The 23,902-nt window shown below is 38.5% G+C and overlaps 1 protein-coding gene across 2 annotated transcripts in view; it reads left to right on the top strand.

Annotated features, from left to right (window-relative positions):
* ZSWIM6 (zinc finger SWIM-type containing 6) overlaps positions 1–23,902 on the top strand; it is a 199,427-nt gene that overhangs the window by 68,510 nt on the left and 107,015 nt on the right. Inside the window, exon 1 of one of the 2 annotated variants that reach the window (XM_086700218.1) lies at positions 7,344–7,805. The exons of the other annotated variant lie outside the window; for it this stretch is intronic. Within the exon in view, the coding sequence (XP_086556344.1) occupies positions 7,625–7,805 (181 nt within the window). The 5' untranslated portion in view covers positions 7,344–7,624. Of the gene's footprint in view, positions 1–7,343; positions 7,806–23,902 lie in introns of those variants that run through there. 2 annotated transcript variants of the gene reach the window in all.

Below are 23,902 nucleotides of genomic sequence, written 5' to 3'. Positions count from 1 at the left end.
TATCATCTGTCTTGAAAATTCTGTATTTGTAAGTTTCTATTTTCGTGTGCATTTGGACTACTGGTGCCAGCTCTTTTGCCAGTTCTTGTGTTCTACTTAGGTGAGCCTTTCCATATGTGATCTCCAATAATATTGCCCACTAGTCCCCATCTTGTGTTTTTCTTGGTGCTCTCAGTCTTCCTCTGGCTTCCTGACCTCTGGAATGCCCAGAACTGAGTACTGAATTGGCTTGTGGACCAATAGAAGGAGGAAATGTCCTATGTTAAGAAGGTTTCTGATCTTTTTTCCAGAGGTACTACTACATATATACCACAGAGTTTTTCAAAAGACTATAACTTTAGACAGTTTAAATTTATCCTCCAGGGGTAGAAGGAGAAATTGGAAAAAAACATTCCAGGAGTCTTTTTTTTTTTTTTTTTTTTTATGTTTATTTCTTTAGAGAGAGACTGAGAGGGAGAGAACATATGAGTGTGCATGTGAATGCACATGAGCGCGAGCAGGGGAGGAGCAGAGAGAGAGAGAGATTGAGAATGGGAATCCTGAATCCCAAGCAGGCTCCATGATCATGTGGAGCCTGACACCGGGCTTGATCTCATGACCGTGAGATCATGACCTGAAACAAAATCAAGAGTTGGACGCTTAACCAACTGAGCCACTCAGTTGTCCCTAGAAGTCTTGTAAAGAGGGGGCAAAATTTAAGAAACTATCTCCTCTTATTTTATCACTCTTACAATGTCCTTTATGGAACATGTGTATCCCAAGTAATGGTAGCAGTTAGATATTTCTGTGTTTGAGGTTCTCTTTAGTGTAAAGTATTAAGCAGTAATAGAGCACACATACTGTGGAATGAAAGGACCTCATTTGTAAGGATTAGAAAAGATGAATTGTACCGTAAAAGGTAGAAGAACATTCGGAATGGAGGAGTAACCTGTGAGAATGATTTTGAACATGGACCTATAAATGCTTGGAATTTTGATGTACTTAATTATTAATGAGAACTTTTAAAACTACAATAGAATTTTGCATTAAGTCACTCATTATCATTGGAATTTTGCCTTGTTTAGATTTGGCTTCCAACTTATATAAAGGCTTTAATTACTTGAAGTAAGTCAGACTTTTGCAGCATGGATTCCAGGAAGAGTATATAGAAGAATTTCCATTAATATGGGAAATACTGTGTCTAGAAGCTCTTCAAATGAAGGAGTCTTTAACGACTAACTTTCTGTGGAGAACAAGATGCTGTACGGTTTCTAGATTACAGTGCTGTAGGGGTACATGTGGAAATTAGAACTCTAATGAGATTCAATTTTATTAAATACATAAGGTTTTGCACCTTAAAGGTTAAGTATCCAGTTGCACTCAACTTAGGAAATTCAAAGTTATTATTCTCAAAATAACTGTTACTTTGTCCCCATGGGCAGATTTTGAATTTGCATTGTTGAGCATAATGTATAATTTATACTTCAATATATACAGTTGAGTCTTATATCTAAATGAGTGAAAGAAATTAACTTCATTTCTGTATATATTGTAACTGGGCAACATTCATTAACCAATAGTGATTTGAACATATACTATGTGATAGGGCCTAGGGATATAGAAATGAACAAATAAAACAAAATCCTTGCTTTTATGTTGTACACTTAGGTAATATGGGGGAAATGCATGTATCTGTGATTTTGTGATAAAATTAAGGGAGTAATTGTGCATTGCACTAAGAATAATATGTTGTCTACAAATGATGGTATTTGCCAAGTTTACACATCTGACGTAGAAGAAACAAAGATTTTGGACTCCACTGAGGACACAAGTCTTTGGTGTCCTTGAGGTAACTCTGGTTCTCAAAGACTATCTTGAAACCATTGGCTGGATTTACTTAAAAAAACCCATTCAATTTAGGCAGTAACTAAAGATGGAGTGATTATTCACTGGGACACTTTTCATATTACCAAAAAATTTAGAATTTATAGCGTTCAGAACTCTTGGGGCTGTTGAATTTATGTTATTGTTTAGAAAAATAAAACATAAAAATAAAAATAAAATGGAAAAATAAAAAAAAATGGAAAAAGGCCTGGAGTTTCTAAACCATGTGACTTGTGGTCAGTCCCATTTCTCTTGATACAGAGCAGGGAGCTGTTCTCAACAGAACCATTCTAATCTGTGTGCAGTTGGCAGCTTCGGATTTTCACAGACTAACAAGTAAGACCGCTAGGGGCCTATACCTCCTTTAGTTGTTGCAGGGGTGCATCGTCACATGGACGAGGTGGGAAAAGGAACACTTTGTCTCCAGGCTTAGGAAGTAGGCTTGGAAAAGGAAAGAGAATGTTTTGAATAAAATCAGAAGGGAAATTATGCATGTCAAACACGAGTCTGGAATCATACAGAGTAATGGATACTCATACTCTGCATGGGAGTTGAAAACTTTTTTTTGGCTAGTATATATTTTTGTCCCAAAAGGAAGCAGTTTTTAATGCTCTGTTCATAGCTTGCAATCTTATGAGCTTCCTGGTATTTAAGTAATATTTTTGACAGTGAAAGCAATTAAATCATTTGGAAATCATTCAGCCCCTGAAGTGTATTTTCTAATTTCTTCCCCTGGAGAGCACTAGCTGTAGTCTTTGCTAAGAGATGAATTAGGCCCCCTCATACAGTCTCTTTAAGAGCCGTCGTAGGAGGTTTGAAAAGTTACTTTTTATACCATAGGGTAAAACCCCCTCCCTCCCCTTTCCTATCAGTTGAATTCTTAAAATGATTACATTTTCTTCTTGTTCCCTAGGACTAAATTTTTAAGCAAATAATGGCGTAAGTTGAGGCAGATGGAAAACCTCAAAGGGCTTCCAGCACCTTCCTGAATTATTGTTGCCAGCGCCTTTAAGCCATGGCTACCACCCCACAAGGAGAACCCTTGTCCCTGTTCTGCTATCTTTGGCTCAAATTTGTTGTGGGCAGCAGACCTTAAGGTTGACAAAGGCAGGTGGGCTTTAAAGAGGAAACCCTTAACAGTCGCTATTCCTGTAACTCTTGTCACTTTTCTCCTAGTAACTGCCTTTTCATTTTTGGGGCTGAGATATGAGGCAGAGAAGGTGAACTCAAGAGAAGAAGGATTCTCACCACTTCCTCTAGTCCCCTTGTTCCCTTCATGGCCCTGCCCAGTCTACTATTTTCCAAACTACTTGTTTACAAATCAGAGAGTCATGTAGGGAGGTATTTTTGGGTTTTTTTGGTTTTTGTTTTAACCAAGTAGTTTCCCAGGCCCCACTGTCAGCTTTTATACTTTAGGAAGTCTGAGGCTTGAATTGTGAAAATCTCTGTATTTGTTGACTTATTATGCAGGTAGGTGCTTTTGATGCCCAGTTAGATTTGAGAATTATTGGATACTGACTCATCCTGACCTTGGAAGTTCTGAGTCGTAAGTCATAGGTCCAGTGGGAGTAACTACTCGACAGATAAAGCCACAGGTACCAGGGGTTCATGAACTAAGAGGGCTTCAAGGAATGAAAGAGCATTTGTACTTCTCTCTAGTCATCTGGTTGGTGGATGTTGTGTTTTTAGTGCCATATTCAAATATATTAGCTTTGTCCTCTTTTATATTTGTAAGTTGATGGAAAGCTCCATTTGAAGATGTGATGGGTAAGCTGATCCCATTCCCCTAAAAAAAGATGAGACCAATTAAAAAATGTATACTTTCTTTACATAAATGGGTTACCTAAGTAGATTTTTTATAAATAGGATCTACATTGTTTTTCTTCATAATCATCCGTCTTTTTCTATTAGTGGAGTGTGGTCTTCTCTTAGTTTCTTCTTTTATCTTCACATTAATTTGAGAAATATAAACATGTATTTTGATGACATTTGTCTTTTGCAGTTTTCATCATCGTTGGGGAGGCTGATGAAGTTTATGAGGGGCTGACTCCTCAGAGAGGGAGGAAATTATGGAGGAGGCAGCATTTGAGCCAAGTCTCTAAAATGTGGGAGAAGATGTGAGTTTAGAGATTGGTATTCTCTCTTGTTGGGAGGATATTCCAGATACAGGAAAATGTGAGCAAAGTTAACAGGCATGTTTGAGAAACAGCAGGCCCTCCTCCCATGGGGCCAAAATGTAGGCTCCTTGAAAGAAAAGCATAGAATGCTAGACTAGGGGCAGAGTGTCAGGAGCTTTAAAGAATTTGTTTGGACTTTATGCTGTGTGTCATAGTTTTTATAGGGAAATGGACTCAGAGTTTAAAATAGTAACTTCATAACTATAATTGTAGCACTATATCTTAGGAGAATAAAATCTTTTATATGAATTCTATTTCAGATCTTTCAAAACTGCATATGTGCAGGTGTCTGTTTCACACAAAGCAAACATCTTTAACTGCTTTTTCCTGACACGTACTTTGCAGTCCGGTGACTCTGGGTCATGCCTGCCCTAGGAAAACTGGGGCTTGGGAGTACTGAAATAAATGAGAACCTCATCATGTGGAGAACAGCCTTAGCCGCATTTGGATCTTCTGCCTCTCAGGGTTTGGGCCTTCTTCCTGCTTCAGTCATTCTGTTTTGTCCTCCTGCTCCCTGCCCTGTCTCCAGCTTTCCCCTCTCTTACTAACATACAGGGGTTTTGAACCTTGTGCTTGAAAGTTTGTGTCATCTTGCTACACCTTTTGGGAACTACTTGGTTACCCTTACGAGATCCTGTTCAAAACCGTGTTTCTGGTGTGTTTTTAGCAGCTAATGAAAGTTGCCTATTACTGTCTTTTCATATATTCTTAAAGTTGAAACCATTGGTATGCTTAATAATTTGTATAATTAATAGAATAAGTAATTATTTATTAATATGATGGTTTACATAAATATAAAACCTGGGAATTTCACAGAGCCCGGGTGTAATAATCTCTAACAGATCTGGAAAGAAGGTCAAAGACTAGTTGAAAGGACTAGTTTTTCCTCATCTAAAAAAAAATTTTTTTTTGATGTTTATTTGTTTTTAGACAGAGAGACAGAGCGTGAGCAGGAGACACTGAATCTGAAACAGATTCCAGGCTCCAAGCTGTCAGCACAGAGCCTGATGCGGGGCTCTAACTCACAAACCGTGAGATCATGACCTGAGCCAAAGTTGGATGCTTAAACCAACTGAGCCACCCAGGTGCCCCAATTTATCCTCATTTGTAAAAAAATAGAATATTTTTTAAAGGATATATAAAAGACACGTTTGTCTACAATGAGTATCAAAATTTTGCTTTAACTGTGTTTTCAACGTTTTCAATCTTTCTAGTAATGGTCTGAGGCTTTAAGAAGACCAAAAGTGCTTGCCATAATTGGTCGGGAGTCATGTTTCTGAATGGATATTGTCAAAAAGCTACTTTGAAATCACAGTAGATACTATTTCAGTATGATACTTTGCTATAATTTATCCCAGAAATCCTGAAAAGGATTTAGTTTGGTTTAAAAATGGACAAAACTCCCCAAATCTAAAATGTATTTATGAAAACCAGATCTAGTTGTCTGTGGAACCACATATCTTACTTTCTACTAGATTTTAAAATAATCAGTAACTTATATGCAGTGTGAAATATAATACATCATGAAAATCCTATGAACCCCATGCATACACAAAAGATTATTCAGTAAATAATGTTGGAACTGCTGGGTATTCATCTAGAAAAAAAACAAAGGAAAAACTTCACAAATACTGAAATGTAAAACTGAAAACATAATAGGTATTATAAGAAACCACAGGAGAGTTCTTTTATAAATTGCATTAGGAATTACAGTCTGTCTGATAAACAAAAGCCATAAAATAATTGATTGATAACAATCCACCTACATGAAATTCCTAAATTTCTGTGTTCCACAAACCACCAAAATAATCTACCAGAAGAAAAAAGTTGTTTGCAACTCATATTACAAAGGGCTAATTTCCTTAATATATAAAAAGCTCCTTCAAGTTCCTTATGGACAAAAGATACTTAGCTAAAAATGCTTCTACAAAGCAGTAAGAAAATCACAACCAACCCAATAGAAAAATGGACAAAGTTTTAATTTTACAGTTCACAAGGAAATACAAATGGCTCTTAAATGTATAAAAAGATGCTCAACTTCATTCATATGAGAAATGTAAAATAAAACTACTTTGAGATACCTTTTTTTTTTTTTTTAAGAGATCTGTTTTCCAAAAATAAAAAAGCTTCGTAACAATGACCTGACAACGAATGGGGGATCTGGGACCACTGTGAAATAAAGGAGAGCCTCTTAATGCAGGAACATAGTCTGAGCTGAGTGAGGTTGAAATAGCATCCTTCTGCCATTCTGGTAGGAGTGGAAGAGGTACGCCTCAATGCAGGGCAGTTTGCAGGCATCTTTCAAAATTACAAATGTATGTTTGCTTTGACCCAGCAATTCTCCATCTAGGAATTTATTCTAGAGATATCATCATATAAGAGTTTGACTGCATCCTTATTTGAAATAGTAAAAAATTGGAAATTACCTACGTACTCGTGTATGGGGGATCACTAAGTCAGTTGTGGGATTCCATGCAGCTCTAGAAAAGAAGGGAGCCAAGGAGAGAAAGCATGTGTGGTGTTTACTATTATGTAAAAAAGGGAGAAAATAGAATATATACTAAAGTACTCCTGGGTTATTACAAGGGAAATAAATCACATTGGTTTTCATGGAGTGAGAACCGGTTACCCTGGGGTACAGGGTTGGAGGGAGATTTTTGTCACTGTATACTGTTATTTTTGTGTTTGGACCATTTGAAGGTATACTCTCTTGAAAAAATAAGTGCTAAGATAAATTAAGGAAGGGTATTGAAAAAACTGAACATTATATTGTTTTAATAAACTTAATTTCTTTGCTTGAAAAGTAACATTTTTAAGGGGTAAAAATGTGGGCCTTGTAGTGGGAGCATGTGTGTTTAATTAAATTGCCTCCTCAGCAATATTAAAAATCGGCCAGTTGTAATTTGTTGCAGAATATATTACAACCCTGTAGGAGACCGAGTTCGGAAGTTTGCTTTGAAGTTCCAGAAAAGAAGGGGTTAAAGGTGTGATGCAGGTAAAGGAAGGGTTAAGGACATTATGCAAGCTGTTAAGTAAAAAGGAAGTGCATTACAAAATGCTGAGCTCAGGGGTCTGGCTGCCAGCCAAGCCTTTGCTTTCTTCACTACAGCTGAGGGCTTTCGAAGCTTCCCACCAGTGGGTTTGTCTGAACTGTTTAGGAATGCGGCCGCGGTCGCCAGCTGACGTCAGCGCCGCCGGTTCAGCCGCGGGCCAGAGCCCGGGACTGACAGCGTAGGGGGCGGGGAGGGGCGGGGCCTGCATGTGACTGACAGTGTGGGGCGGGGCGGTGTGTGTGTGTGACTGACAGCCGAGGCAGGGTTACGCGCGGGTTTGCGGTTTCATAATGAATGCTAAATTCTGATTATTTTCTGTGTGGTAAGGTGAAAGACTTTTTTTTCCCCCTCGTTTTCGAAAGCCAGGGCTCGTATTGCTTCAATTTAAATGGCATAAAACTAAGTATTTGTAGCATCAAATTGTCAGATTTCATGGGCCGTTGTGTTTGCTTTTGCTTCTGACAGGGAAACAGTAAAAACTATGGCGATCTTTGATGGTGGAGGGGTTGGGGTGATGACTTTTGCTGGATAATGAGGTTGTTGATTTTTTTTTTAATCTTAAGTCCATTTTATTTCAGAATTGTACCAGAAAGAAATTGTAAAGGCTCTCAGATGCAGTTCTGTAAAACAGAACACCAAAAAGAAGAAATACTATGTGGAAAACTGCCAAAGTTGAATACAGTTCTATTAAAAACACCTTTGGGCATGACAGGTATGGGTTATTGTTGCTGATTCTTCAGCTCTTAAAAATGGGGACTTTTCCCTGGTGACATCTTCAAAGATCAGGTTTGTTGCTACATTTTCTCCCCTTACATCCTGTTCTCATGTGGTTAATTTTACTTTGAAAAACATTTATGTTTCTGAACTATTTATTAAGTAGATCATTTTGCTTAGCTATAGTCAAGAGTTTTGTTAATCTTCTGGTTCTTAGTTTGATGTGAGTCAGTCAGGAATGCAAGTTCATTAAGTTTTTGTGTGGGGTGATGAGAGGTATGGGTGGTCAGCGTGGAGTGCAGTACAAGTTTATAAACAAGGATCTTTAGCTCCTTGGAGCCGTTAAACTTGATGGAAAGCTTTGTTACTTGATCAGGCCAATAGGAAAGCCTTCTTTGAGTGGCTACTGGAATTATCTAGTATAGCTAATTTAAGTGAGTGGCTTAGAGTAACTGTTACAAGAACCCCCAATTTATAAGTTTTTTTATTATGACTTTCCTTCAATACAGAAGGTTTTAGCTTTTTTATTTTTATTTTATTTTATTTTTTTAAGTACACTCTACACCCAGCACAACCCCAATATCAAGAGTAGTGCACTCTACCATCTGAGCTAAGGTAGCCGGGAAACCCCAGGAGGTTTTAGTTTTTCAGGAAAGGAAGCCTTATGCATATTTATCCTTCTTGCTAAGAAGCTGCTTCTGCACTTGTTTTAGGCATTGATGGCATTCACCTTCTGGAGTCCGTCACTATGATTTCACTTGTGTGTAGCAGCCTCAGCTAAGGTGAAGCCATCATGTACACTAGGAGTAAACAAAGAGCAAAAAACCAGGACGTTGTTCGGCGAAACACGACATGGTTGACAACATGCTTAGCCTTAAATTATTTAGAGAGGCTCAAGTGGTCAGCCCTAAATTGGCGATTCAACAGAATTTTAGAGTTTTCAGAGTTTGTGCCTAGTGTCATAATTATTTATTTGTTTTCTTTTTAAAGCATCAGGCTACATGTTAAAGACTTGTGTTTTTCACTTAGGTGTCTTTGGTAATAATAATACATTTTATGCAGATTAATACCAGAAGTATAAAAAACTATAAACTATTCTGTTATTTATTGTTATTATTTTGTTTGTTTTTTGAGAGAGAGTGCATGCTTACACGTGTGTGATTAGGGAAGGGGCAGAGGGAGAAGGAGAGAATCTTTTAAAAAAAAAATTTTTTTTTAACGTTTATTTATTTTTGAGACATAGAAAGACAGAGCATGAACGGGGGAGGGTCAGAGAGAGAGGGAGACACAGAATCGGAAACAGGCTCCAGGCTCTGAGCAGTCAGCACAGAGCCCGACGCAGGGCTCAAACTCATGGACCGCGAGATCGTGACCTGAGCAGAAGTCGGACGCCCAACTGACTGAGCCATCCAGGCGCCCCGAGAAGGAGAGAATCTTAAGCAGGCTCCATGCCAAGTGTAGAGCCTGACACAAGGCTTGATCCCACAACTGTGAAATCATGACGTGAGCCAAAATCAAGAGTTGGACACTTAACCGATTGAGCCACCCAGGCACCCCTATTCTGTTATATTAGATCCAAATATTAAAGTTACTTCATTTAATACGTGGAATATCCACAGGAGTATTTGGTATATTCAACACTGAATTCAGAAAGAGGTTATGAATTCTTGCTTAGTCACCAAGTACATGGCATTCTCCACTCACTTTTGATTGCACTGTGTCTTCATTTCACTGGAGGGAAGTGCTTTTAATTAGTTTCCGCATAATAGGACTCAAGGCAAAAAAGGTTATTAACATAAAAATTCTGAGCAATGATACAATCTGGTTGGGCTCCCCAGGCAGCAGAAGAAATGAGTTAGTGTGAGTCCTTACTGACACCCCAGTAAGGTGTCAGTCTGAAGCATCCCAGCACTGTTGTGAGGACCTCACTGGGCTGCCCTGTGTTCTGGGAGAGGAGCCCTGAGTGCTTTGAGTGTGGACGGGTTTAGAATTAAAGCTTTTCTTCTTTGCTTTTGCAAAAATAGTTACTACTTTTTCTAAAAACACCTTCAAAATAATGACTGAATGCTTATTGTCTTCTTGAATGAGTCTATTTGGAGTTTGTAGAAGATAAGTATGACTTAATTAATGGACCGCTTTTTAAGCTCTACTTAATACCAAGTGAGGTGAGCACATTTTAGCTTCTAAAGGATGGGAACATGGCAAAGATTGCCATGCAGCAGTCTGTGTTGGAAGTTTTTGCCCCAAACCGCAGTATGTTTTACTGTCCAAATACTATGATGTGTTTTAGGGATTTTCAGCCTTGTCTTTAATAAGAACGCTTTAAAATTACTTCTTGTGTAGTTAACCCATGTTTTAAAAGATACTATCTACAAATACATTGCGTTTGTAATTACTATGTGTTCAATGAAAAAAAAAAAAAAACAACACCAAAAAAAACCACGGAAGACATTATAGCAGGCAATACCCAACAGCCTCCTATAACCAATATAACCACACTGAGTTGATTTAATTCCAGCCCACAAGGAAAAAGAAACAACCGTTGTTAGCCTTGTAGCTCACCCCTAGTAAATCTTTAATTTCCATTGGATGGCTTGATACTTTGAGTAAAGCATGTAGATACTTTTCCAGTGAATCACAGCAGATTGAGACTGGGACCCCAATACTGAGACTTCATGATTAAAAGAGAAAAACCTCAGGAGAGAAAGTGGAGCTACTTTTCTCGTAGGGAAAGAGCTGTTGGATAGGTCAGAGTTGCAACTATCATACTTCAGATCTGGCATCTTGTTTATTTGGAATGGGGTGTGAGGAAAGGCAGCATCTTTGCTCTGATCCTTTGAAGACTGATGGCTCAGGCATAGTGCTGTGGTTTCAGTATATTTCAAGACTTGAATTTAGAATCTTCCCCTCTCCTTCTCTTGCATATCACGAAATAGTGATATGAAGGCATTTATTGTTTTTGGTATTTGAAGCAGCTGGCAGCACATTTGTGTCTTCGTTCTGGTTAGTGTTTTAACTATTTGCATATTCCTTTTATGAGCTACTTCTTGGTTTTTACTGACATGGAATTAAGAGCAAGTTCAGTAGTGACAACAGATTTGTCAAAACCAGAATAGAAGCATGTTGTACTTAATTTTCAAAACTTCTGTTAGTCTTTGTTTTGGTTCCTCAGAGCATTGCTCAAGAATCTTTTAGGAGTGTCCATTTTGAATATTAAATTTAAAAATGGTTTATTTTGGGGGTGTCTGAGTGGCTCCGTTGGTTGAGTGTCCGACTTCAGCTCAGGTCATGATCTCACAGTTGGTGAGTTTGAGCCCTGCTTCGGAGTCTGTCTCTGCCCTTCCTCTGCTCACGCACTGTCTCTGTCTCCTCTCTCTCAAAACTAAATAAACATTTTTAAAAAATGGTTTATTTTTAATTTATTCTCATTGAGGCTGGTTTCATATATTGCTTTTCATTTTGTTGTTGAAGGTATCTGTCATTAAAATTTATTTTCTCTTCTCATTCATTCATTCTTTTCTCAGAAACTTTTTGAATAGCTGCTATGTGCCAAACTTTATGTCAGGTATTGGGTACATACTACTGAATAAAAACGCTTCCTTGCCTGATGGATCTTGCAGTCTAATGGAAAGTAGAGATTATTAATAAAGTATGTGGGAAGAAGTTCCTGAGGGAAGAAGGACCTGATGTGGCAAAGGAACTGAAAGGAACTGAAAGGAACTAGTGTTGGATGGTGAAGTAGACGATGAAGGGAGAGTGACCCCAGATAGGGTAGGAGAAATGGGCAGGGCAAGATCCTGTAAGGCATTTTTGAGGCATGGTAAGTAAGTAGCTTTTATTCTGAGTGTAATGGCAAGGCCCCCAACCCGCCCCCCTCCACCGGCTGCTCCGTGGAGAATAGGTTGGTGAACGCAAGAGTGGAAGCAGGGTATCCCGTAGAGAAGGTGGTTGCATTAGTTCAGGCAATATTAGCTCTTGCTGTTGTGGGGTGGTGGACATAGAAGGGGACAAATCAACAGGGTTTATTTTCTGCTTTGAACATCTGGGTGGTGCCTCTCTACTGGAGGGGTTTTGGAGTGTGACGAATCAAGGCTTGTTTTGCATGTATGTTTGAGCTATTCAGCAGAGAGGTCAGATAGGGAGAGTGGTGAAACCTTTTTTTCTTTTATAGAGTTACTTATGCTTTTAAAAACTGAGGATACAGGATTTTAACTGCTGCTTGTTGGGTGTTCTTGTAACTCAGACTGAATTAATAATAGTAGACTTCTATTTCCTCTGTTGAAGGGGAAATACCTTGTGGTAGTTATAATTGGCAACAAACAACCCCTGAACTGAAGAACTCAGCATGGGAGAACTCTCATGAAATATGCTATGCTCATGAAATATGATTGTAAGTTAAAGAAGACTGTATATGTTTCAGAGGAGTGAGCACCCAATACCTATTTTGATTTTTAGGTATTTTTTTGCTTATTTTTTGAATTATTTTTCCCCAAGGAATTTTTAGGAGGTTTAAGGAAAAGATATATTACAATAAAATTATAAAATAGAAATAAAAAGTAAAGAATTATAGATATTTGCCAGCTGTTTATGAAAATTAGAAATAGTGTACAGGTGTGTTTTTGTAACAGTGTTAGCATGAGGACATTGTTCCAATCTCAGTACATTTTTGTATTGGATAGAAAATTGTAAAGTTGGTGTTTATCATATATATATATATATATATATATATATATATATATATATATATTCAGAGGATGCCATTGACCTATTCATTGTAAGACCTGCCCTTGATTTATTTTTCTGGTTCTGATATGTACAGACATTGTCATGTGATTCTCTGTAAAAACTAGTTACATATTTGTGACAGAGCCACTTAATAAAGTTGTGGAAGGAGAACAGAACAAATGATGCTTCATTTGGCACTTTTCTCTGGGTAGTTGAGATATTTGATTATATAGACTAGATGGGATTGGGAATGCTGTGTTCATTAGTCCAGGCTAAGACTTTCTTGAAGCTGGGGATATGGCAAATGAGATCATAGGGTAACAGAACCAAAGACCTCTATCTCGTAACAGAGAGAGAACTGACCCATATAATAGAATCTACAGTAAAAGTTGAACACTGTATTTCTTGCATTATACTGATGTCTTACTGTGTATTATTTTATTCAAGCTTTAATCCTCATAAGAGGGCTGTGAAATAGTTGGCATGTGGATCTGCACTTTACAGATGAGGAAATTGGGTTGTGGGGAGGTTATTAGTTGTTGAAGGCTATGGAGCTAACATTGCCATTTGGGACTAGAACTCATGTTTGACTGTATCCAAAGCCCCTGCTTTCAGTCACTATTCTCTGTGGCTGGAACTGAACTAACAGGTCTGTGTTTTTTGCAGGCTTTGCTGAAGTAATGTGCTACACAGAGAAGTTAATGTGGTAGAGCTCAAGTAGGCTTTCATTTCTTAGTTTAGAAGCCCAAACGGCTGGAGTCTTTAATTTAGGGGTACTTTATAGATTATGAAGGCAGTGTTGTTTTAGTGTATGTCAAAGAAGTGTTTGGCTTAGAAATACTTGGTGAATCCTGTATATGAGTATGTTTGTTGTTGCGATGGGTAGGAGATGAGATCTGGTATTGGCCACATAAAGATTCTGGGCCACATTTCTCTATAACTCACAGACGTCCCAGTTAGAAGATAGTATCGCTAGTGACCTAAAAGCCATCTTTCAGTGTGTGTTGCTAGATGAGCTTGGGTCAGTTAATGTATATGCTATATTCTACCTCAGAAAGACTAGTTAGGTCTTTAGAACTTCTGTTCCTCCCCCACCCGTCCTCCTCTTTCTGTTTGTTTTAAACAACTGAGAACTTTAAGGGCAAAAAGCCTTCATAAAAAATTTACCAATGAAAGGTAATAGGAGCTTAAGTTATTCAAGATAAGCTTATCAGGGCTTGGAATACCAGCAGCCTGATTTTACTGTAAAAGCAAAAGCACAGATCATAATCTTTGTCTAACCTTCTTACGTATGGGTTGGGTAGAGAAGTATGTGGATTGTAGGAATCACTGAGGACAGAAAGGGCAGATAGAAGTAGACTCTCTGCACATGAGCTTGTAGAACAAAAGGCATTCCTTTGTTGCTCAAGGAGTCCAAACACTGGGAAAGGAGTATAGTGAAAGGAAGCAGAAAGACTTGGTTCTCACAGTGCTATGCTGCTTGGTCATACTTCATGGAGGCCTTCTTAAGATGTGTTAATTCTGGTTACCCTTGGAATTTTCCTACTACTGACACTTCTCTTCATATAGCTTTATCCCTTCATCTTTCCCTCCCCCAGAAACTATATGAAACTTCTTGAAATTTTTAATGAGAATTTTAGATACTCCCACAGTAATTTCTAGGAGCCACAGCCTCTGATATCATGCTGCTTTTGGTCTTTTCTCTTGGGTGATTGTATACCTGTCAGAGCTTATATACTTCTGATTGCCTCCTGAGGATGTGATAGCATACTGTTCCTTGATTCTCTAGAAGTGATGAGTGACCAGCAGGTAGGCTTTTTAGCCAGCTGATTAAGACCTCATGCCAGTGAGATTAAATCAAGGGTTTGATTCCTATAGGTCCATACCTCTGGGAGTGATTTAGTGTGGCTGTGCCATATCCTTTGGCCTCATATAGCCCAGTAGCCCTAGCCTGCTGCCTTGCCAGCTACCATGCTTGGATTGCAAGACAGAATTATTTTTTTTTTTTTTTTCAACGTTTACTTATTTTTGGGACAGAGAGAGACAGAGCATGAACGGGGGAGGGGCAGAGAGAGAGGGAGACACAGAATCGGAAACAGGCTCCGGGCTCTGAGCCATCAGCCCAGAGCCCGACGCGGGGCTCGAACTCACGGACCCCGCGAGATCGTGACCTGGCTGAAGTCGGACGCTTAACCGACTGCGCCACCCAGGCGCCCCATGCAAGACAGAATTAATTGAAAAGATGGATGGTCAAAAATAAGTTACTGAGTTTAGAAAAGCATAAAGCCCATATGTCTTTACAGAAGCTAAGGAAAGTAAACAGGTGTGAAGAAAATGAGAAAGATGGACAAAAACAATCAAAGAGAGGGGTGCCTGGGTGGCTCAGTCGGTTAAGCGTCAGACTCTTGAACTCGGCTTAGGTCATGATTTTGCTTTTGGGGAATTTGAGCTCCACATCAGGCTCTGTGCTCACAGCGTGAAGCCTGTCTGGGATTCTCTTTTTGCCCCTACCTACCCCGCTATCTCTCAGAATAAATAAATAAAGTTTAAAAATAAAGAAAGAGACAGTGCCTGCATTTGGCCGGAACTGCTGTTGTAGAAATGACTCAGTTCACAAGAAACTCACTGCCTATCCTTGCTCTAGAGGGTCTTGTTTCAGTATATATCATCTACATTGAACAGGTTTAGAAGATTACTCAAATTTAGTATCCAAAGTGGATTTTTTTGGGTATATATTGATCCAGGTTTCAAAAAAAGCCTTCATGTAAGTAGAAAAGCTATTTGTTCTTTGCTTATGAATATCTTTTTAAGATATTGTTAGAATCCACTGATTCAGAATTGCTGAACACTGGAGGTGGAAAGGCTCTTGAAGAGGCTGCTGTTGTAGTATATGAGAAGAGTTTGAAAGTTAAATGAAAAGCAGAAACGAACCAGTAAAGGTCCATGATAGCATGTGCTTTTCTTAGTGTTCTAGGTTGTTAACGGTATAAGTAATTATCTCCTTACCTCTTAAGAGTGTACTTTTTAATTTGTGCAGTTAGGAAGGATTTGTGCTTTTGAAATACTAGAAATGAATGTCTTTTTTTATACTTAAAAACTAAATTCTGTAGTCAGAATTTTGGACAGTGGGTGGATCTGTGAATTTTTGAAGCAGATTGCACATACATAGGTTTTGCTACTTAAGCAAAATACGTGATTTTTCTTAATAGGAGGCTCTAAGAAAGACCATGAATCCAACTGAAAACCACTGAGGATATCACAGAAGAGTTGAGTTTTAAAATTGACATTTCTTCAAGGTGATCTAATCATCCCATCAGTTAAAAATGAGAAAACTGAGGCAATGAGAAATTAAGTGGATTTTAAAGGACAAAATACAGTAGTCAAAGAATTGGAACGAAGACTCCAGGCTTTTGACTTGTAGTTCAGTTGTGTTATCAGCACCAGTAAGTCCCTTTGAACATGGATGAAGCTAAAGGAGTAAGAAATGACAAGTACTTTTGTTCATGGGACTCGTGAAACCTATCTGGGGGTTTCGAAAGTCTCGGTAGTTTTATTTTTTTTTTATTTTTTTATTTTTTTTCAACATAGGAAATTTATTGTCAAATTGGTTTCCATACAACACCAGTGCTCATCCCAAAAGGTGCCCTCCTCAATACCCATCACCCACCCTCCCCTCCCTCCCACCCCCCATCAACCCTCAGTTTGTTCTCAGTTTTTAAGAAGTCTCGGTAATTTTAAAACAAAAATTTGATGCCATACTAGTCTGTTTTATTTAAATGAAACCTCTTATTCCCTAGCTAGGTAATGAGAAGGGAGACATAGTAACAAATGTTATGGATTGTGATAAGAGGTATGGATGTGATACTGGAAGGACACAGACATGGCTGTCCTGTCCTGTAAGATGTTCCTTTAAATCCTTCCATGTAAAGATACAGTATTATTAGAGAAATAATGGCTGATTTACTAAGATACTTTGCTTTTTATATCCATCAGCTCTTGTTTATAGTTTAGTTGGTGTAGTTTCCATGCAATGATAAGGTCTTTTTTCCCCAAGAAAGCCATTGTGACCTATAGAGTAGAGTTCCTTGCCTTTCACAGTCGATGCTATCAGCAGGCCTGGGCGTTTACAGTCACTTATTAGATTTGGCTGACCAGAGAGTTTGCAGAGATTGAAAGATTATTCTATGATTATCTTTTGGTTGTATTACTTTTGATGGTGTCATATCCATTCTAGTTCCTGTGAATCAGTGGTGTGCTCTGGGCCTGCTGTTTAGTTGATTTTCATTTATGCTTAAGTCTACAATATTAAGACATTAACATTAAGCTTCACTTCCCATCATCACGGTCTAGACCTGAGCTGCCCAGTAAGTTAGCCACTTCCCACATGTGGCCATTTAAATTTAAATTAGTTAAAATTAAATAACAGTAAAAGTTCAGTTTCTCAGTTATGCATTTCAAGTGCGCAATAACCACAGGTATCTAGTAGCTACTGTATTGAACCAGTTCAGGTGTAGAAGAACATTTCCACTGTCAAAAAGTTCTGTTAGACAACACGGGTCTAAAGTGTTATTCCTCATCCACACAGTGCAAACCTTTCTGAAAGCCCCTCAGCATAGTATTAGTAAATGGCCGTGGCCCCCCAGTTGCATTCATTGCAGAAGAGGATATGCAACAGATAATGGGATTTTTCCTGGCTCGAGTTAGGTGTGCAACTGGGTTAGATGTAGCCATGATTTTATTAATAGATGAACAAATTTTATTAATAGAATAATGCAATCAGAAGATACAGGTTGAGATCCAGGTCTGCTCCTTCCTTACTGGCAGTAGGGAGTTGGGCTAATCACTTGATGTCTTTGAACTTCGGCTTCTTCACTTGTAAAATAAGGATCTGTTTCATAAGGTTGTTGTGTCAAAAGCATTGGAAAGTAGTTTATAAACTGAAGTCTCTATAAGTATATGGCATGAACTTACATGTACCAGCAGTATTAATTTGCAGTAGTAATTTTTAAGTTCTGACATCCTGCCTGGAAGGCACTATGAACTCATTGATAAAGAACTCGAGGGATGCCTGGTTGGTTCAGTCGGTTGAGCAACTGACTGGCTCAGGTCATGATCTCGCAGTTCTTGAGTTCGAGCCCCGCATTGGGCTCTGTGCTGATAGCTCATAACCTGGAGCCTGCTTTGGATTCTGTGTCACCCTCTCTGCCGCTCTCCCCCTCATGCTCTGTCTCTCTGTCTCTGTCCCTGAAAAAATGAATGAACGTTAAAAAAAAAAAAAAAGAAAAAGAAGTTGAAAAGCATATGAACAAGCCAACATGTGCTTTAGAGATCAGAAAACTGTCCAGTGACATTATATGGTTAATTTATGGACTGTGTTAAAGATAAAATGATAAGGGTGCCCCTGCTTCTTAATAGTATATCTAAAAGTTCTAGCAACCACTTCACTTGTTTCTGGACCAGTATGTTGCTCGTTAAACATCACATGGAAAGAAAGATCACTTACAACAACGTTTTTTAATGTTCTCTGTACAGAAGTTTCTAGTATTTTTACCAGAATTCATGATCTTTCTGATCTCACTGGGAATTGGAGCACAGCATTAGGGCATCATCCCTGTTACATAGTGTGGCAGACAGGTTGCAGTGGACCCTGGGCTGCTGGGGAGTGGGGTGGATAGTATGTGGGGAGTTGTGCTTTGGATCAGTCTGACTTGGTCACTGATGATTAAGAAACAATTGCAGAGGTTGCATTTGTGTCAGTTTCTTACCTTAGATTAGTAGAAATGAAGTCTATGAGGCAACCTTCTGTTAGTGAAGAATACAGACATAATCTTCAGCAAGTGATACTGCTCCAAATCAGATGGCACCACCCAGATGGTAACTTTTACTTTGTTTATTCCAACCCTACACTCCACTGTCAGTAGGATGGTTATCTATGCATTCAGCACTGTACAAATTGTACAAGCCAATGAGCCTTCTGCCCAGAATCATAAAGTGAGAGGAAGCAAGAATGTTAGGAACCAAAAACATTTCATATGTTTAAAGTTCAGCTTTTTGTTTTTATAGAATTTTACCCCAGTCTAATACTGAATTTTGACACTAACTGACATTTTATCCCTCAAAAGCCACTTCCTCCATGAACCTTTATTTCCTCCCCACACCCCACTCTCTATCCCCCACAAATGAGCTGCCCTTTCTCTGTTTTTTAGCACTTTGCTTATGTCTTAGGTATACTAGCCCTTTCTTCCTCCCTCCTTTCCTTCCTTTGGTGATGGCAAGTTTTTGAAGTAGGCTGGGTGCCTGTGAGTTGTTACCTCAAGACTATAGTTTTTGAAAGACAAGGACAGTCGTGAGAAAGAGAAAGTAAAATTTTGCTGTGCAGGCTCTGACAGCAGACAAAGGATTGGGGGTGGAAATTAGAAGGAGGATGGACTTTAATATATGGAGTATCTTCTTCCATCTTTCTGAAAATAAAAGAAAATGCTTAAGTGTTTGAGTTGAGGCTAGATTACTAGCAGGGATGATGTTACAGGGATTAAGATATATAGCAGAAGGCTTGATTAGCTCACTTTTTTGGTAAAATACTAGTTGGGAGAGAATTAGGATTATATTCATTAGGAACTTGAAAGCAAACCTAAGGGAAAAGTTGGGGGGCGGAGAGGGAGCCAGGACTCAGACCCAGGCCTTGCCCAGAGAGTGGAGGCTGATGGGCCTTGGGCTTTCTCTTCAGGCACTTGGAGGACCTTTTTCATTCACTGCCTCTAATCTTGAGGTTCATCCCAGCCATTTCTCAGGATCCTGGTGACCTTAAAGAGCAAGCTTCCTTTTTGTATTTGTCCTGGCTCTGGTGCCCATAGCCTATCCATGTTGTGGGATCACTCTTGTTGGGGAAATAGTGTAACCTCGTGGTTTAAGAGTATGGATTCTGGAGTCCAGTCAGCCTAGGGTTGAATCTTGACTCTTCTGTGCAACTTTCACCAAATTAATTAAATTCTCTTTTGTGCTTCAGTTTTCTCATCTATAACTACGAAGGAATATGTGGGAGTAAAACTGTATTTCATCAAAACTCACACCATTGATTGTAAGAAGCACCATTGCTTTACGCTAAGCCATTTCTTACTCTAAGAAAAATATGCTGTCCTTTTAATTATGACACATCCCAGTTTCGGGGAGGTTAAGATAGCAAAAACCCTGTGAGTTAGGATTGTTGTGAGGAGTAATTTGGTGTTTTGCACTTACAGTAGTGTCTGATACAAAATAAGTGTTCCAGGTGTTAGTTAGCTGTTGTTTACTGTTGAACCTGTTCTATTTAGAGAAGTTAATTTAGTCATCGAGTCAGTGTGCTTAGAAGACACTGTAGACTACAATCCTTGCTCTGAGGGGCCTTACATTCTAGCTTTAGAGAAACTCACGGAAAGAGATCCTCATATGACTCAAAAGTAGGGATGTAATTCTTTGGGAGCAGAGTATAAGGAATAAGACTAATTTTGTCTGGAAGAGAGTCAGGAAAGGTTTCATAGAGGCTGTGGCATTTAATCAGGAAGCATAACAAAAGAGCTCACCAGAAAGAGGAGGGCATCAGACAAGGATGGTCCTTGCAGAGGGAATCGCATGTGTAAAGGCTTTTGGTTTATAATCAGCCTGGCTGAAAAATTGAGGGTGTGTGTGGGGGTGGTGGCTGCAGCAGATAAATCTCTAGAGGTAATATTCTCCCCCAGATTGCGAAGCGTGTTGTATGCCGAGTTAGGGAGTCTGAACTTTACATTCTGTCCTGTAGGAAATGGGCGGATAACTGGAGGTTTTAAGCAGTGGGCTGATGTGAGCAGAATAACTTTCCTTTCCTTCTGTTTTGTTATTATACAGTTATGCCTTGTCGAAGCAGGAACTGCTCTTTTACACTCAGCTATGGAAGTATGAAGGCTGCTTTTAAACCTTTCTTTGACACAGGTATCCCTTCTCTGACACAGTGAGGCTGTTGTTGCTTTCTAAGGTTGTAGAATGATAATGTAATGAAGTCTTTTTTTTCATAATACTATTTAAGGGCAAACACTGTTTACCAAATTAGATGGCAGAACACTAGAGTGATGCATATAAACTTTTTATATTTTAAGTTTAAAAATGTAATAATTCCAAAACTGCAGAAAAATAGTACAAGAATCAAAGACTGATTCTTTTTTTACCTTTCTTTTTTTACCTCTTTTTTGCCTCTATTCACTTGACTTTTTAGCCTATTTTCTTTATTATTGAGCTCTTTTTCTTTAACACTGATGAAAACTTTTAAAATTAATGTACTGTTTATATTCCAGTTTTTTTCAATTGATCCAATAATGTTCTTTATAGGTTGTTGTTGGTTTTTTCCCCTTTTTCGGTAACAGGACCCAGTCTTGAATCAGGTATTGCATTTCGTTCTCTCTCTTTAGCCTCTAATCTGGGATATTTCCAAAGACTATCTTTTATGACAATCGACATTTTTAAAGAATTGAATTTTCCCTCTTTTTCTAATAGGAGGTTTCTTATTTGGTTTTCTCATGATTAGATTCAGGTGATGTATTCTCTGCCAGAATGCTACATAAGTAATGTGTTCTTCTCAAGGTATCAAATCTGGAGGCACATGAAATCCATCTGCCCCTCATTGGGGTGTTAATTGTGATCATTACTTGGTCAAATGTTTTCCACTTTCTTCACTATATAGTTAATTTCCCCTTAGAATTAATGAGCATTCTATGGGGACATACTTTAAGACTATGAAAATGTCCTGCTGTTTATCAAAATTTCTCCTAGACTTGGCATCTACAGGTGATTCATGCTTGAACTAATGTTTACTTTAGTAGCTGCAAAATGCTTAAATCATCTATATATTTTTTAAGTTTGGTGTTTTTTTTTTAAATAAAAATTCTAATGCATATGCTTCTAGTAGTAATCAAAGAGCTATTTTAATAAAATTCTTAAATTGTTAAACATCATATATTTACAATGATTCTTTCTGAGTTAATAAAAATGGGATTTTGAGGGAGGGTGCCTGGGTGGCTCAGTTGGTAAAGTGACTCTTGATTTCGGCTCAGGTTATGATTTCACGATTCTTGAGATCCAGCCCCACTCTGAGAGCTGAGCCTGCTTGGGATTCATGCTCTCCCTCTCTCTCTGCCCTTTCCCTGCACACACACTCTCTTTCTCTCAAAGATAAGTAAATAAACTTAAAAAAGAATGAGATTTGGGGGCACTTGGCTGGGTCAGTCGGTAGAGCATGTGGCTCTTGATCCTTGGCGTCATGAGTTCAAGGCCTACATTGGGCCTACAGCTTAATTTAAAAAAAAAATGGGGGGCGGATTTTATTGTCCATCCCACTTCTGCCCTTTTGAGAATTCCTTTCCGGCTACTGACGATGGCCTCCTTGGTTCCTTTGTACCTTGATGATGGATCCTGGATAGGTTAGGTATGAGCTTAGTAGATTTAATATTATCATTGAAGGGGACTGGGACCACAGGAGACATTGCATTTATAATGGTCAGTATCTAAGAGAACTCTAGTTTATATAGGACTTTCTTAATCTTTTAATTTATTAGTGCTCTAATCATTTTCTTGAGTGAACCACTATTTTGGTGATTCCCTTGGGCTTTTTTATTTTCAAAATTAACAGGGATGCCAGAAATATATGAAGGGATGGAAAACATAGTCCCATTTCATTAAATATCTTCATACTGTGTAACCTCTTTTGGTTTTTGTTTAAAAAAAATTTTTTTTTTTTTAAATTTTAAAATGGGCTTCACATGTATGCTTTCTGCGTGGCTTTGTGCTTCTTAATCACTGTGGCCTGTGTCCCTCACTTTGGCTGTGTTACTCTCTGTTATGAGGCAGGGAAGAGGAAATACTTTGAATGATTTACTGCAGGTCCATTGCTACTACTGTAAAACCAATTGTTAGTAATTTAGAGAAAAAGCTACTTCATTTCTTGGGTTTGTTACATCTTTATTATTTTACATTTTGAGATGGCAGGGAAACCAACTTCAGGTAAAAACACCCCCTGTTTGTGGCTAGAGGGACAGTCAGATGTTGCCACTCATTTGAGGTTCAGATTCTGAGACATTTATTAAGAGTGCCTACTTTGCAGGAAGCACTGCTCATGCAAGCGGGGGGAGGGGTTTGTTCTAGAGAGTGATGATGTGCTTCTTGCCTTGATCAGGTGGCATGATTATCTTGTTTTTCTTTTTTGTTTTGTTTTTAAACTGGGCAGATAATTCCTTTCTTTGCTGGATGGTTTATTTTATTTTATTTCTTTCATCATGATAAGTGTATTCTTTAAAATCCATCCCCTGTTTCACCTATCCCTCCCCAGCTCCCCTCTAGTAATTATCAGTTTGTTCTCTGTAGTTGTCTGTTTCTTAGTTTGTGTCTTTCTCTTTACTCGCTTGTTTTGTTTCTTAAATTCCATATGAGTAAGATCACATGGTATTTGTCTTTCTCTAACCGACTTATTTAACTTAGCATTATACTCTTTAGTTCTGTCCATGTTGTTGCAAATGGCAAGATTTCATTCTTTCTTATGGGTGACTAATATTCCATGATATATACACATGCATGTGCATGACACATATACATATATGACACATGCATACATGTGTGTGTTGTGTGTGTGTGTCTTCTTTATCCATTCATCTATTGGTAGACACTTGGGCTGCTTCCATAGTTTGTTATTTTAAATAATGTTGCATAAACATGGGGTATCTTGCTTTTTAATTGAAATTTATTTAAAAAAGCAATCTAGAAATAAATAGTTCAACTAATAAGCTGATTTTAATTGGAAACGTGTACATTGACATGGTTAATTATTAATATATATCAGAGTTGATTTGCTTCACACGACTGTGTTGTAGTAGTTTTTATGTGGGGATTTAATGGAGGAAAATTTTAGATTTCTTGATATAGTAAATGACAATGTGTATAAAGTGGATGAGGTAGAAAATGTAAAGATGAAGATGGGGGGGGGGTCACAATCCGAAGCCTTCAGTTTTCCCACAGAATAGAGTCACAGTTTTGGCGTAGCATATAAAGTTAGTCTGAGCATAGGGGAATGCAGTGCTCCTACCTGTGCTTTAGATTGATAGTCTACATTGGAGTGGCAAGATGGAGGAAGCAGGCAGGGAGAGCTCATCCATTGAGGTCAGAGGCAAAGCCTGATTTAGAGAAGGGGTTTGGGAATGAAGGTGAAACAATAGATGCAAGAGAGAATGTAGAGGAAGGCGTTTGCAAGATCCACTGTGGCCAACATGAATGAAATTAAGGAGTCTGACATGGCCTGGAAAGTGGTACTGGTTTTGGCAGGAGATGAATAAAGTACAGGTGGATATAAATATATATTGTATATATGGAGATAGC

This window comes from Puma concolor, chromosome A1 (genome assembly GCF_028749965.1).
Source record: "Puma concolor isolate L17-30 chromosome A1, mPumCon1.1.hap2, whole genome shotgun sequence".
Classification (NCBI taxonomy): domain Eukaryota; kingdom Metazoa; phylum Chordata; class Mammalia; order Carnivora; family Felidae; genus Puma; species Puma concolor.
This window is presented reverse-complemented; position numbering and strand designations above follow the sequence as displayed.